The following is a 15,994-nucleotide window of genomic DNA, read 5'->3' on the forward strand; positions in this document are numbered from 1 at the left end:
TAAAGCCGCCACGTGCCAATCGCGTAGATCTACGCGAACCGGTGCTTTTTCATATTTTTTTTTTTAAAAATGACTTTTTTCAATTTTTGGTACGGCACATTTCATTGTAGCACCACCGGAAACTGAATTATTTGGGATCCGGTTTTGCCGATCCCGTCGGCCCCCATTCTAATGACGAAACTGAAACTCCATTTTCTCCTTGTAGTTTTTTCTCCTCGCATATCACTGTTTAACGTAAACCGTTCTAACTACTGTACAACATGGATGCCCCGTGTGACACGTGGTCTTCACTGGTGGAATCAGGGAGATCTCCGCGATGTTTACAAACAGTGCACAGCTCAATCTTAAGGATTCTATGGCGACGTGAAAAACAAAACAAAAAAACAATAACACGTTGGTTGGCACTGGTGAGTACATTATGAGATTAACGTCTGGCATGGAATGTGTTAATGGTGCCTGGAGGTGTAAATGCTGAACGCTAACGTTGAGGGGCTGTGGCTTTGGGAGGGTTAAAAGTGAACTGCTAGCGTTGGTTCATTGTTTTTTATGATCTATGTTTTGATTCATAGTGAAACGCTACCAGCATTTAGGCTGTCAAATAAACCTTATTGGGTTGTCAAGTTCTACAACCATAATATAACTTGTTGCCCTGGGCTGGCCTATGAGGTTCAAGGTGATCTTTATTGGTGCGTCTTGTGTACAGGAGTAAAAAATATCAGTTTTTATTATCGTCTCCTTAGACACAATAATAAATAAAAACAATCGTAGTGTGTTATTTGTGTCTTTGTTGTTCTTAATCTTGACCCATATGGGGGGACTGGGGGCGGACTGGCGTATCTTACACCTTAAGCATCTTTGTTGTCTTGAACTTCTCTCCCTATGTTTTTGTTTCTTTTGTTTGCTTGTTTGTGTGTGTTTGGTGGTTGGTTTGTTTTTAGTTTGAATATTTTTAGGAAGGCAGTATATGTGGAAATAAACTCTATAACTCTATAACTGTGTTATCCTATGATTGTGCAATCTACTGTTTTGTACATTTGTTCTCACCATTTGTACAGCATGCTGGTCCTGATATGCATTTTAATAATCGAACGACGGAGAGGACCTAAAACATGGGTGTACGGTACCCAAGCAACTAGCCATTTTGTCAAAAGCCCAGTCACTTCCTGCATGTGGTCACTTTAAACAAAACAGTTGCTTTGCGGTGTGGATCTGCAGATGAATTCTCAGTTTCTCATCCTAATGAAACAAAGAATTGACGTAGCAATTCCTAGAGACATGCCTCTCATTTTACATAGTTTTATGAATGATTTGTTCTAACTTTAATATCTACTTGAGCAGTAGTGACATATTCCACCTTGTCTTTGTCCCAAGGTAGTTTCTCTGAAGCTCTATCTATGATAATTCCACTAGATTTACAAGGCTATTTTCTGTATTCTCTGAGCAGGTAGCAAGATTACAGAACTAGGGAGGATATAATAGCGGGATGGACGGGACAGTTTATTGACAGTTTATTGGCTTCTTATGCACTGTGCATAATGATTATCCAGATTTCGGATACCCTAGCTGTTTCACGATTCACATTAAGTCACACTTAACAGAAGGTCAATTGTGCTTGCAAAATATCAGCATTTTGTCAAAGTACTGTATAATATTGTTAATTTAGCCACTGTGGAACTGCAGGCGCGTGTCATGGCCACAAGCACACGCGCACACACACACACACACACACACACACACACACACACACCTATGCTCACCAAGTCAGAACGACTGGCTTAGGCGAGACTTTAAAGGGATAGTTCACCCAAAAAAATAACCCATGGAGACTTAAATTCAGGATTTTAGTTTTTCCGCATTCCTAAGCCAATCGTTTGATGACCAGCGGTTCCGGTAGGAGACACAAAGGAGACTTTCTGTGTCTCCTACCGGGAACCGGAACATGGGGTGACTAATTGATATAAAGAAAGTCATTTTGGGGGGTGAACTATCCCTTTAAGTCTACTTATATCGTATTTTTTATTTGTGTTTCTCATTTCAAGTTGAATCTCTCTACTCTTCCCTGTACCAATCCTGTGTTTTAGGCTTACTGGTCTTGTGTTGCCAGACGATTGGAGATCTCAGCCTATACAACACATCTGGAGACCTCTAAATGCATGGTAGGTAGGTGCTACAACAGCATTTGTGCTTTGGAAAACAATCATATCATCGCTCCTATATGAAGGGCTGCCCTAGAGAATTTGTACTGGTTCTGAAATGCAGTTTGCTCTTTAAACTCTATTCCCACCCAGTTCTAGCTCCGAAAGCTGCGAGATTGTCCTTGGTTCTCTGCTGTTGAGTGAAGCGTTTAGAGACTGACTTATGAGCCTATAGATGCTTACTGCTGCGCCGCTATAAGACACCTGAATTCCCCTCACCCGGGGGGGGGGGGGGATTCAGGATCAATAAAGGTCTATCTATCTATTGAAAATGAAAAATATCCTTTTTTGTATACAGGATGATAGAGCAAAGTATCAACGGCTCCGGCTCCAGCGGGTGGTTGGGATGGATGCGGTGTGTGTTTAGGCCCGCGGCTGTTGACTTACCCCTGTTTCACTCCTTTGTTCTTGTTCACATCGACGGTAGTGATGGAATGCTTGGCCCCAGACTGCAGCTCCCAGTCTACCTTCCACTGGGCATTTTTCGATTTGGTCTGGCGCAGGTTCACCCCTTTCTTCGCCTTGACCCTGGTGGAAAATGGAATGGTGAAAAAGGGGGGAGATAAGTCAATTTTATTAGAGGGAGGGGGTGATTTATGAGCGAGGTCAGGAAGTTGGGTATCTCACGTGAACCATATTTCTCCTCATTGTATCACGTCGTGGCAAAAGCAATTTCAGAGATGAATCAATGACAGATGGAAGTCGACGACAGGGCTTCTAATACATATTAGACCATGGGACAAAGGTTATTGGGTTAAATTAAGGTTACTTGTGTGAGGTAGCAATGTCTTTGAACATCATAAAATGATGATGTACTGTATTACACACAGCATTTATAAAATAAAAACAATTTGTACTTCAACAAGACATTGATACTACAGTCACCATGCTTAGTGACCACATCCTATAATGTATATCTGTACTTTACAGTTAGTGACTGATATAACATGGTAAGAATTCCGTAATTTTGTGTAATGTGATGTGAAAGTAAAGTGTATGTGTGAGGATGTGTACTGTTACTCTACTGTAGCTTAAAGATGTAATACTGTATGGACAATTTTGCACTTTGAATAATTAACATCTGCCGTACAAACCACTGAACATTGACTTAATGTAACTGTGATACCATCGATACAATTTGGAGCTGCTTTGTACGGAGAGAATCCTAGGGAAACAGAAAACGCGCCTGCAGGCGTACAGGGGGATTTTCCGGTGATGAGGATATGTTGCTGTTGCACTAATAGAGAATAAAGCTCAAGCACTGTATGGGTCCATAAAACAAGTTTCCCTTACTGTATAATATACAGAGACAATATTATTGTCTCTTCAGCAGCTGCACATTTTACAGATGACATCGCATTGCTCCCTGTTTATGTTCAGCATTAGCTGGGCTGTCCTAAACGGTCTCACTGTGGATTAATCACAATCATGGCCTACAGGCTGTCCAGTAGTAGGAATATCATTGGTAAATTCTTCCCATTTTGAATTGTAAAGGTGACTGTAATTTGGGCTCGAAAACACTTTCCCGGCATGATTTTATCCAGACTTTTTGCTGATTATTGTAGATACCTCCACCAGCACACAGAAGGGAAATAAATAAACATTTTTTTCCCTCTGAGTTATAGTGAATCTGCTCATTCGACCACAGACCTAAACCCGACTCCATCAATGATGCATGATGGGGGACCATCCACTCACCCATGTGCATCTAGAGACAATGGAGATTATTGATTTATTCTAATGTTCTCGTGCTCATGAAACAGGATATGGAATGAATGATTAATATACTAGGATTCTCTTTGTCTGTCTAGTGTCTCCAAGCCATCTTGTTGATAAACAAAAGGCACTCTGTGATGGCTTACTCGCAAAATGCCGGAATTTCAAGGATCCCACGCATAACAATTTTGCCATATAAATCCCATATTAATACAACCCTACTTCCAATAAACGATAGGTGCAATTTCAGAGTACTGCCAAAGGGTAGGCAAGGTTGTTATCAATATGCAAGTGTCTATCTCTGTATGAGGACATTAAAGCCCCCCCCCATCCCCCCCTCATGGGACACTAATGACATTGCTTTGCTTACAGGGAGAGGCAGCCTAGCCTTGTGCCTTTGTTGCTCCGTGTTTTCTCTGTGTTTTCATTTCAATTACTTTTTCTGAAAGATTCAGGGACACTATGTTACTGAAATACCCTGTTTTAGTTCAGCTCACGTCGCTTTGTATGACACGGCCGTTTGATGTAGTGTACAGTAAATGAGCCTTTAGGCAGCTCCGGTGTCTTTCAGACTCACCTAAAGGGATGTGGATGGATGCGGTTTTTAAGCCCTGTAGTGTTTCTACTTTCTATTGTTCAAGGCGAGCACTGCAAACTGCCTCGCCCACTCTACCTGTAAAAGCTACCGACCTGCAAATTAATACATTCCGAAACGAGGAGGAAAAAAATATTAATTGAATCTGCACAATACCAGGGATAGAGAGAATGCCCATACAGACGCTTATAATGCAAAAATAAATCTAGAATAAGTCTTATAATCTGTGTTGTAACGCTTTGCTTACTATCAGTTCGCTCAAGCGTGAAAGGTGGCGTGCCTATTGCCGTTGACTCTTCAATTAATCTCCCAAATAACCTGATTATAAGTACCGATTATTGATATTAGTAGAGCATGACCTCTCCCTTTACACTCAATGCTACCCAAATAAGAACGCAGACATAATGAGCAACATTTACATTTACATTCATTACGCATTTTCCGCAGAAGATTATTATAAAGTCTACTCTATATTCATCATAATCTTTTGAGAGAGCTTGCATATTGTACAGTCCCAATGTTTTTAATCAGATGATCCATTTCACAGACTCCAGTTAATTTTTCCCCACAAATGAGAGGGGATGAGGCATTACCCCTGGGAGCACAACATGAATGGGGCACAGTACTAAAGCTGATTAATGAAAGAGCATAGCAAATGGAAAAGCCACAGCGTCGACCAGCAATAATGTAAGCCCAGATTCTCAGAGAATCTTTGTCAGCTGCGCTGCCCTTACAGAAGCGAACCGAGACACAGTCTGAGCCACTTTGAACATACAGAGTTACATTTGGTCGTCCGGTGCCAAAAAATAGCCGATCTACAAGCGCTGTGAGCTTGTAGATCTGCTATTTTCGGCGTGGGACACCGTCGTGCGATGGATGATAGATTTGGCTTGAGACTAAGTGCTATTACTTACTCATTCCACACAGATGCCTTGTGCCATGGCAACACCTATTAGATTCTGGGTTTGTTGGCTGACTGTTAAACAGGAGAGCTTAGCTCTGAACACTTCCACTCATTCCAGGCCAGACTTGTGAAAAGGCTTGCACATTGGTAGTCCGACAGTCGGACCATAATAATGTCTCTATTAACTCTCACTCGTTGAGCACACATTTAGTTTGTCAATTTCTATATGCTGCATGTTACTGTATACAATATACTGTACTCTGGTATTTAACCCATTAAGACCTGAAGCCGATTCTACATGTCTCCTAAATCCCAACGGTATTCTGAAAAACGTATGTTTCTATATCAGTGGTGCTCAATCTTTTTCATGTCAAGGACCCCTAAAATTATATGTATTTGGCCGCGGACCCCCATCTCAAAACATTTTGTTCCAGGGAGTCCCAGAAGCAAAGATTTGAGTTAAAAATGTTGGCTTTAAAAATATATATATATTCAAAGATTTGCACACATTTTCACGATTTTTCAAAAATAGCAGATCTACACGCTCATAGCGCGGCACGGAGTGTCCGTCCGTCTCAAATGATATCAGATACAGTATCACCCTTAAATGCTGCATGTGTTGAACTACAGTAACGGCGTCTCCCCTGCAATAGACAGCGGCTGGAAAAGCGATGGGAACTGCTTAGCTCCTTAGATCACAAGCAGCAGTCTAAGCAATCATCCGGAGCACTTTAATATCTATCTTGTGTTTATCGCTGCAAGTAAACCTCTTTGAGATTTTTTTATTTTTCTTTTTACAGTGGCTTAGAGACATGCAGCTGGAGAGCCAGCAGGGGGTGTAATGCAGCCAGGGACAGATTTTTAATGGGAGTGCTGAGGAAATGAGTAGATAAGCTGGGGCAAGATCAAAGAGTAGATCAAAGAGCAAGATGACACATTTTGACCTGCAGCTGCCAATGTGCATGTACTGAAGCGATTACGTAACATCCGCCAAGATGGGAACAATTGTCAAAGATCACAGATAATAGACAAATCCAAAGCATGCATTTACAGCATGGGATTACAGTCAGTGGTGGAAAGTAACTACGTTGCATGTGCATTTACTTTATTTTACACTTTGGCTATTCAAAAATAGCAGATATACAAGCTCATTACATGTTCGTCCTTCGCGTGCGAAGATGACCATTGACTTCACGATGTCTTGTGGGTGCGAAGATGTAGATCTGCTATTTTTGAAAAATCGTGAAAATGTGTGCCAACCTTTGAATATATATTGTTTAAAGCGAACATATTTAAGTCTATTCTTTGCTTCTGGGGGTCAAATACATATAATTTTGTGGGTCCTTGACATGAAAAAGTTTGAGCACCACTGATATAGAAACATACGTTTTTTTCAGAATACTGTTGGGATTTAGAAGACAATTGTAGAATCGGCTTCAGGTCTTAATGGGTTAAATACACAAAGTAATTGTAATTAAATTAAACATTTCCATCTACTTTTTACTTCCACTTCACTCCATTTAATAGTCGTAGAGTTCATTATTTTCACCCCTTTCTTTCTCACAGTGTAGTAGTTTTGCCAATGAAGCCTCCCCACACATGTCTGTGTCGACACTGCTGTTGTACCCCACTGGCTGAACTGCCAGCGAGGAGCCCCCGCCGAGAAGTAGCACCTCTGTCCTACTCCGCACGTTCAACACACCACTCCAAGACCCACTATGGCATCATATTGCTGACATCAGGGTACTCCATACTGTAATTGGGGATTTGCGGATTTTGCCGATATTTTTGGGGAGATCCGCTGATCCGACCAACTGGCAACTTCCCACTTGGCGCATCACTCAGTGTTGCCAGATTCTGTGAGAGAAACAAGCAACCAGGTCTAGGAAAACCAGCCCAAAAGAAGCGACTATGGGCCACATCTTGCGGGGAAATTATAATATGCAGATCTGGCAACCCTGGCATCACTCCCTCGGGTCCTCTGCAATATGCATGCCATGTTTGAAGTCGATCGGTCCTATATATGGGCATAGCGGTCGGATTGGACTCGAGCACGGCACCTCTTCGGGTCGCTGGGAAGTCGGTCGGTCGCACGGTTCTCGAGATACATAAGGAACTATACAGACGGACACACAGACGGGGCAGAGATTTTGCGCAGTCATTGTAGGATGTTCAAATCATCCGATATCTCACCAAAAATCGAAGATTAGAGAAAGAAATCCCCAAAAAAAGGAAAACAGATTTGTGCATCCAAACTCTGTTATTTCTTCTTTCCTCTCTCCCATTAATCATCTCACGACCCCCTCAGATTTATCTGGTGACTCTTAGGAGCCTGACCGCCGGGCTGGGGAACACACTAGAATAAACTAGCTCAACTGTATACAAAGTAGTTCAACACGCTCCACCTTCAGGAGCTGCAACAGTAACATGCTGCTTCAGTATTAATAATAATTATATTATTATGATCAGTCAGAGGGATCAGACCGGTACTTTTACATTAAAATGAACTAAAATGTTCATTTTAATGTAAAAGTACCAGTCCGGCTAACTCATGTATTTTTAATGCAGCATTTTAAGTTAGCATCAGGGACATCATAGAGGCCATACATGATCATTGAACTGTTTAATGTTTAGCTTCTATCACAATTGAATCACCTTGCACATCCTTGGAAGATAATTCCTAGGCTGACAAAAGTATATTGTGCTGCTACATGCTGGAACTTAAGAATTCTGGCTGTATTTCTCCAGATTCTCAATTGAAAGGCCTTTCCAAATAATGTGTGTGAGAATAGATGCAGTGCAGCTAACACATATATCTATTGGATTAACCACCAAATGTTTTTTAAACATTTTCTCCTTGCTTTTACTTGAACTACAGTTCAAAGGCAACTGGTGCTCCGCACTGCACAAATCCGATAAAGTTTCAGCTATACTTCAAAGCTTAAACTGTGATGAATAGCTGCAGCTCCTAAACTAGACCTTAGTCCATGCTTATCTCCTGCACCACTTCCATTATTGATGATGTGCAACATTCCTATGTTTTTTTAACGTAAAATATCTAAGGGGCAAACAGATGGGACCTGTATTCATCAGTTATTGCAAGAATCTTTTTCTCAGCAAAGTAGAATTTATATACGCACTTTGGAATACTGTAAACTGTTGTGGGTCCTAAACAGCAAGTCCCACAAACACAGCTGTACTGTATTTACTTTGATCAGCAATAAAGTCACTGACAAATGTCGTCCACCTCAATTTTAATATTTGATTCAAGTTCAAGACAAACTCTCTATAATGGTACATTTGACTGGTTAAGTCTACTTTAATGTAGCCTCTACAGCAGGGGTCATCAGCGTTTTCAGGCCAAGGACCCCCTAGCCGAGAAAGAGTTTCAGATAAACCTTTGCCGCTCTTTTTTCCCTCTACATACTGTATATAACTCTTTGCCAAGGCGTTGTGAGCTTGTAGATCGGCTATTTTTGGCTAAAGTTCTCCTCAGAAAAGGGATACTAGGGTTCAAGTGGTTAATGTAAAACAAAATAATCATATCACACAAAGATTTGGGGGACCCCCTGTAGTAACTCTGAGGACCCCCTAGGGGTCCCGGACCCCCTGTTGAAGACCTCTGTTCTACAGTTTGTCTTGTTTAGAATCTAAACATTACCATGAATGCATACATTCCTTTCTTTTCTTTTTTTTTTTAAATGGCCAATAGAATCAAATGTGTACTGTGCAGTGTCTGGACAAAATCTGAGAATTGCACCATAAACAAGTTACAGTATAATAGCCATTGTTACTTGAACTTTTCCAGGTAACCCTCTGGGATAGATACTTTTGGTCCAAACAGTGCTGAATGGGTGAAGCCAGAGCCATTTATTAGAGAGTTACGCCAACCCGGGGGGGCAGAAAACAGCGCCGGTCACACGTAGTTCATGTAAACTCGAAATAGTGACAAACGCTCATAGACTCAGTGCAGTCCGTAAACTTCCGGTTCAGGGCTTTGTCACTATTCGCCAATAGAAGGCTCTGTAGAAGACCTGGCCTGATGAAGTGAACGGAGGTGGCGTAACTCTCCAAATAAATGGCTCTGGGTGAAGCTATGTGATGCTGTGTTCATTGGTTCATTGGAAAAGTTCTTCTCTCCTCTTTTCTATTTTCCCCTCCATTTTTGCACTTTTCCAATAATTAATTAATCCAACATGCCCTCGACAAAACAAAGCATAGCTTACTTTGTTGTTGTGGTAGCTACATGGCTACCGTCTCGCATGCATATTTACATCATGCACTTAACTCCTCCTACCTTCCCGACTTAATTAACAGCTCTACTGTCTTATGGAGATGTAAAGCAGGCGGCATGCTACAGATCAGATCAAATGTGGGAAGAAGCCATAAGAGTTCCCTGCTGCTTTTGTCTGGTAAAAGCAGGTAGTATGCTGTTCATTAGTGGTATATGGAGAGTGTCCAACCATGACACCAGTCTGTGTTGCATAAACCTGATGACCCCATGGTCTAAATGGCTTTAATTTAATGCTAATGCTATGGGGTTTGTCCTTTCTCATCAGCTATATTCACTAACAACTAAATTGGTTAACAACAACAACATATAGGAGTAGATAGATGGTTACTACTACTGTACGCTGATGCCCGTTAGGAATGATGCCTGTTAGGGACTTATGCCACAGCGGTTATGATTAGATAGATTCAAGGGATTCAGCAACAGGCCCATCAAATTGGTTCCAAAAAGGGGGCTGTGTCAGTTCTAAACGAAACACTGTAGTTCCCAGGTTTTTCTCAAACCAAACATATGTTGCTGGGATTTTAGATTTAAATTCTTTGAATAATTCCTCCAGATCTTTCTCCCCCCTCGAGTTCCTTCCATTTTTCAAATTTATTTTAATCAGATACAAGACCCCCTGTTCCGGTTTGCAAATATCACTGGGAAACTACAATCCCCGAGTGAAATTACCGGCCAAAATGACCAAGACGCTCCTTGCTGCATGCCAAACACAAACAGTTTGGATGCCAGTATCTGCCGTTTGCTATTGACAGAGCATGTTGCAGTGTGGGACATTGGGAAAAAAAACAACATTTGATCATGGATGGTCGTGACAACAGCCTGCAGAGCATTTGTAGTGCCACCAGTGCATGGGCCCCTGATAAATGGAGTTAGAACTTCATGCTGGTCCCTTCAGCACTGCGCAGATAAATGCAAAAAAGTAAATAAACAACTAGAATGTCAGCACTAGAATGTCTCAAAGGCATTAACTGCACTCAGTTTTGCATTATAGCAGAAACCAGGCCTTCTCCACAAGCTAAATCTGGCCAGGGAAGCTTTTTTTCCCCTCTCTCATCTGTGGGCAGAAGCTCCATTAGGTCCTCCGAGGAGGCACTTTATAGACAACTTCACCACTTGTCGGTTCTGCAGACACGACAAATTCCATTCTGTGACAATATGCATAATTCAAAATAAGTGCATATTTGTATTTGTCCTTGGCCTCTGCCGGCTTTTCATGTACAACATGTGATTCAATCACATACTCCCGCTGCTGCGAATGATACTTTTAATCTCGTCTCGGGGCCACGCGGTGAGCTACTTTAGGTGCAATAAAACCCTCTTTAAGGTTTTGAGAACTTGATGCACCCACCAAGTGTGCTGAAACCATGAATCTATTGCAAAGCTGCTGCTCATGACCATCACCCACTGCCAATGTTTAACAAGATCCAATCCACATCCTCTGTGCTCGCCAAGTACTGTGGCCATTCTGGCCAAGGTCAAAGAATCTTTTAGTGTTACACAACCCCACTAAGCATTCTAGCTTTTCTTTTTTTCTGGTTCATGGCTCTGTGAAGATATCTTTATGGATACACATGGACAAAGCCACACACAAACCCTTAAGCCCAGTACTGTATAAAGGGCAACATTCACAGGGCTTTGTCGTCAACCAGACATGATCTGTGATAAATACTTGATAAATTTGGTTGGCCTATACAGCAAATTAACCCATTAAAACTTGCGTTGGCTATTCAAAAATAGCAGATATACAAGTTCACAGCGCGTGAGCTTGTACATCTGCTATTTTTGAACATTTTTGAAAAATCTTGAAAGAGTGCAAACTACTGATTTAAAAGGCATTTGTAGAATCGGCCTCAGGTCTTATTGTGTGAAACACCGAGTGCCACCTAAAATAATGGCTTTCTCTGTGACAAGATGCACAATTCAAATTCAGTTGCTGATGAGGACGCTTTGCGCGTGATCTGTTCGTCATATGGCAGCCATAAGGGCCAGAGCGGCCAATCGTAGCAGATGTTCATTTTGCATAGTGATGCACAGCACCACCAAAAGATCTGACACTCATTATCACAATCATATGATAGAGCAGCCATCTAACTGTGAATAGAGCAGCTGGGCCATGCAAAAGTGCCTGGCCACAGCAGGGACATTATCGGCATAGACAGAAATTCGGTAAAATAAAATAGGCTATAACAGGCAGGCACAGCATCGCCCAATAGTCTGGATGTGTCCTAATCTGACAATTCATTGGAGGAGAAAACAAGGACAAGAGAGTGGGGATAGTAATTTAGTTGTTCTGATGAGCTCTTATTTTGAGGATCGCAATGGGTAGCTGCTGACCTAATGTGGATCCATGTAGGCATCTTTTAGTGACACAGTAAACATTTGCATTGCGTTCGGAGCAGTGGTTCTCAAAGTGGGGTCTGGGGACCGACCCCCTGGGACCCCCAGCAAAATGAGTTAAGCCATTTTGGGCGGGAACCCCTTTTTTAACTATACCTTTCAGGACGGTTCCTGTTACTATGTACTGCTGTCTGTGCCTGAGCACAATGTGGGGCATCGTTACTATGTACAGTATATAGCAACATATTTTTTTCGGACCCAAATGGGTTAAGATAGCATCAAAATCAGTTCGACCACTTTAACCCTATATATACATCTTACAAGACATTTTAACAACACAAATCTTGTATAGGGTCCAAATATTTTCAGATTGGGGTCCGTGGACAAATACATATCGGGGTGTCCTTGACATGAAAAAGTTTGAGAGCCACTGATTTAGAAGAGTTGGTGGTTTTTATAAGCTGGTAAAGAAATGTGTGGACTAAAAGAAATATCCACAGCATACAGTATAGAGAGGATGCTGAGCTCTCTAGACTATGTAATTACCGTGAATTATAATGCCGAAAGAGTGGCTTATGCTCTGCTTTTCTCTCAAGTTTAGGTGTCTAATCATATTCCCACGTGCTTTAACTGGATTCTGAAAACACAATTATAGGCTTCCCAACAGTGGCAAGGCTGGTAAGCTGTTAGGAGGTGAGTAGATGATTGTGCTTCCTCTTGAAGTGTTTGGCGGATATGACAAAGTCATTTCAGTCCGTGGGTAATTCCAGTGCTATGTGCATCTGTCCCTTTGGCGATGTGGGTGGCAGAGCGGGCAATTAACAGCACGGGTGTTCCTTTTCTGATTTGGGGGAAATTGCATGAAAAATGTTTCTAGAAAACAAGTTAATAAATATTGCTGTCCTTGACTCTTCGTATTGAACATATTCTTTACACAAGCGTTTTAATTTATCATGCTCTACAGGGAGGGTTCAATAAACTCATAATCATTTGTACTGCCAATAACAAATTCCCCACGACTCAACTTTTAGACTCAACTGAGAGCAGTTATTCAATGTAGAAAAACAGCAAACAACTCAAAATGTATAATAATATAATAGTGTTTATTTATTGAAAACGCAGCTGTGAAAAGCTTTGCAGCTTCAATTAATCACATGAAGTTAAGGTTAATTTATTGTTGGGCTGTTTTGCAAGGCTGTACACTACAGGCATCCAGGCTCAAAGAAATGGCCTCCTTTTCGTGCGTTTTTCTTTAGTCTAACCATTAACCAAGCATGTTCTTTGAAATGATACGAATGGCTTTACATAGACACTCTGTCTTTTCTTGACATGTTCTCGCCATAAGGTTACATACTGTAGAGCCAACATTATGCTTTGTCTGACGTAAACTAACAAGCTGAAGCAGCTGCCATGCAGCACATGACAGGATTGTCATGCTACAGTATACACACAGTGCTCACGCTGCCATTGGATGGGATCTTTTTATTAAGACATGTGAAATCTGTGTAAACCACATGTAAATTCACCAGTGTTATCCACTCCATATCCAACTCAAAGAGTGGACAAATATAACCAAATGGACTCGTACAGGTCCATTTGGTTACATAAATGTTTTGTACAATCTTGGAGTTAAAGGTACAATAGACACTTAGCACTTACAGTGCAAAACCTCTGTAGCGTAAGTTTTGTGCTTCTCTCGGGTAAAAAGTACAAACTGAAGCACACATGGATAATATCAGCAGCCAGCTTACAGAGATAAACAAAACCATTCTGACCCTGAGAAAATTCTTTAAATTATTATTTTGCCACCATACAATTTGTTTTGTGTGGAAAAGCAGTACTTTTATTCCACACATTTTAAAAGCTCTGTAGAAGTATTATTTTCTTTTTTTTAACCCATTTAGACCTGAAGCCGATTCTACAAAATGTCTTCTAAATCCTGCTATATCAGTGGTGCCTGACTTTTTCAGGGCAAGGACTCCCAAAATGATATGTATTTGGCCGAGGAGCCTCATTTCAAAATATTTTGTTCCAGGGACCCCCAGAAGCAAAGATTTGAGTTAAAAATGTCCGCTTTAAAATAATATAGATTCAAAGATTTGCACACATTTTCAAAACATTTCAAAAATATTTGAATAGCCAAAGTGTATAATAATGCTTTTTAGCTCAAATCAAAAAATGACACAGGTGCGCTCCAAGTCTTAATGGGTTAAATTATCTGTTTCCATAAAGACGTTATTACTACAAACCTTTAACACTGAGGATTTTACTGGGTGGATGGTGCTAATGCATTGGATCAGATTCTGGACCACTGTGTCATGCACAACAGACCACCGCTTCCAGGGCTGCCTGTGTGACAGGTGGTCTTCCACCGCTTCCAATTGCATCCTGGAGCGGTTCGTTTGAGCTCGCCACATGTCCTCCTATGAGCATGATTGCCTTTAGTCTGTCTGGCAAATAATGTGATACCAAACATACCAAATAACTCATGATCCATTACTGAAAATTCAGAGGTTGGCCAAAATGGAGTGCTATAATACAATACAATGATACATTTATATGGGGTGGGGTGGGAGGTTATTGTGGGGGAAAACGGAAAATACAGTGCCTATGCTGTCTGTATATTTTAAGTAAATATCTACAGAACAGTCAATGTTAAAAAGAAAAAAGGGTCCATGGTTTAACAAATGTAAAATTGCAGTTCCTTGAAATATATATTTTTGATAATCACTGCGTTAGAAAATACAAATTAAAATACCTTCAATAAATACAACACACAAATGTGACAACAGGGGATGAGGAGACACGACGGCAGACAACGTTGAAAATTGAAATTGGAAAACATAGTGCTGGCTCGCGGTCCCAGAAAAAATGCATACTATAGTGGACACAAACATAATAAAAAAGCTATAACCGATTAAAAAATATTTGTAAAATGATAAAGGCTAAATTGTAGTCACTGCTTGTTATACTAAAACCAGTCTTCTGTGTTCAGACTGAGTCTATGCCACACGTGTCAGTGCCAGAATTGATTGCATGTAGAACAGAAATTGTGAAACACAACCAAAGTGAAATGTATCCCTCTGTAACACACACACACACACACACACACACACACACACACATGTGCGCGCACACGCACGGGCACAAGTGTTGGCTGGGAAGGCTCCCTGCTGGAGGACAATTATTCTAAGTAGTTTTCCCATCAGCCAGAGCCATGAGTGGAAGACCCTCGGGTGAGTCAGAACCTTTCTGTGGAGGCAATCGGGGAAATAGCCACCGTCCAATTTATTTGATAAGGCGAGGGGAATTCAAGACCTGCCAACAGATGCAGACAGAAAAACCCGGGACCCCTCTGAAAGCCAGTTGCTGACATTTTCCGAGGTTCACATCACTATGCATATAATGATATTTTAGCCAAGGCTCATGGTGAAAATCAAAAGTTCAGCGGTTCAATGGACTGCCGTTTGCTTTGTGCATACCCAGCTGGCAGATTAAACAAAATCTATTGGCTGCAACCCACTGGGGCATGAGACACTGAGTCAGACAGAACGCTGCCTCATGGACAGCAGTAATTACAATATACTGATGGCGTGCAATTGAGCTTTGCCTTAAGTTACCTAGGAGACTCAATTTAAAGATCCTCTTTGAAGGGGGGCTTTGCAGCATTCTAAACGTGCTGCTCACCATCTCCCCAAAGGTAGTCCGTCCCCATGGGGGTGGGGGGTGGGTTGAGTCAACAAGGACTACCAGCCCCGTCTTGGGGGCTCTCGTCAACATGAACGCAGGAATGTGTGAGAAAATGTTGCGTTCTCCCCTTGGACACCCCCGACCATTAAAGGGCCACTAAGCCATTATACACACACACAGACAGGCGTGGTGGTGAGACAATCACACTTGTCTACTATTCATTACTTTCCTTGGATCGATGCATTTGAAATTAAGCCTGTGTG

At 41.5% G+C, this 15,994-nt stretch overlaps 1 protein-coding gene across 2 annotated transcripts in view; it reads right to left on the minus strand.

Moving 5' to 3' along the window:
- The window catches only part of tmem132e (transmembrane protein 132E), a 461,493-nt gene that overhangs the window by 79,855 nt on the left and 365,644 nt on the right, over positions 1–15,994 (minus strand). For both annotated transcript variants that reach the window (XM_080436344.1, XM_080436343.1), the window contains exon 3: positions 2,583–2,723. In XM_080436344.1, coding sequence (XP_080292470.1) covers positions 2,583–2,723 — 141 coding nt within the window. The remainder of the gene's footprint in view (positions 1–2,582; positions 2,724–15,994) is intronic.

Source organism: Gymnoscopelus braueri (genome assembly GCF_963280865.1).
Source record: "Gymnoscopelus braueri genome assembly, chromosome: 8".
NCBI classification, from domain to species: Eukaryota; Metazoa; Chordata; class Actinopteri; order Myctophiformes; family Myctophidae; genus Gymnoscopelus; species Gymnoscopelus braueri.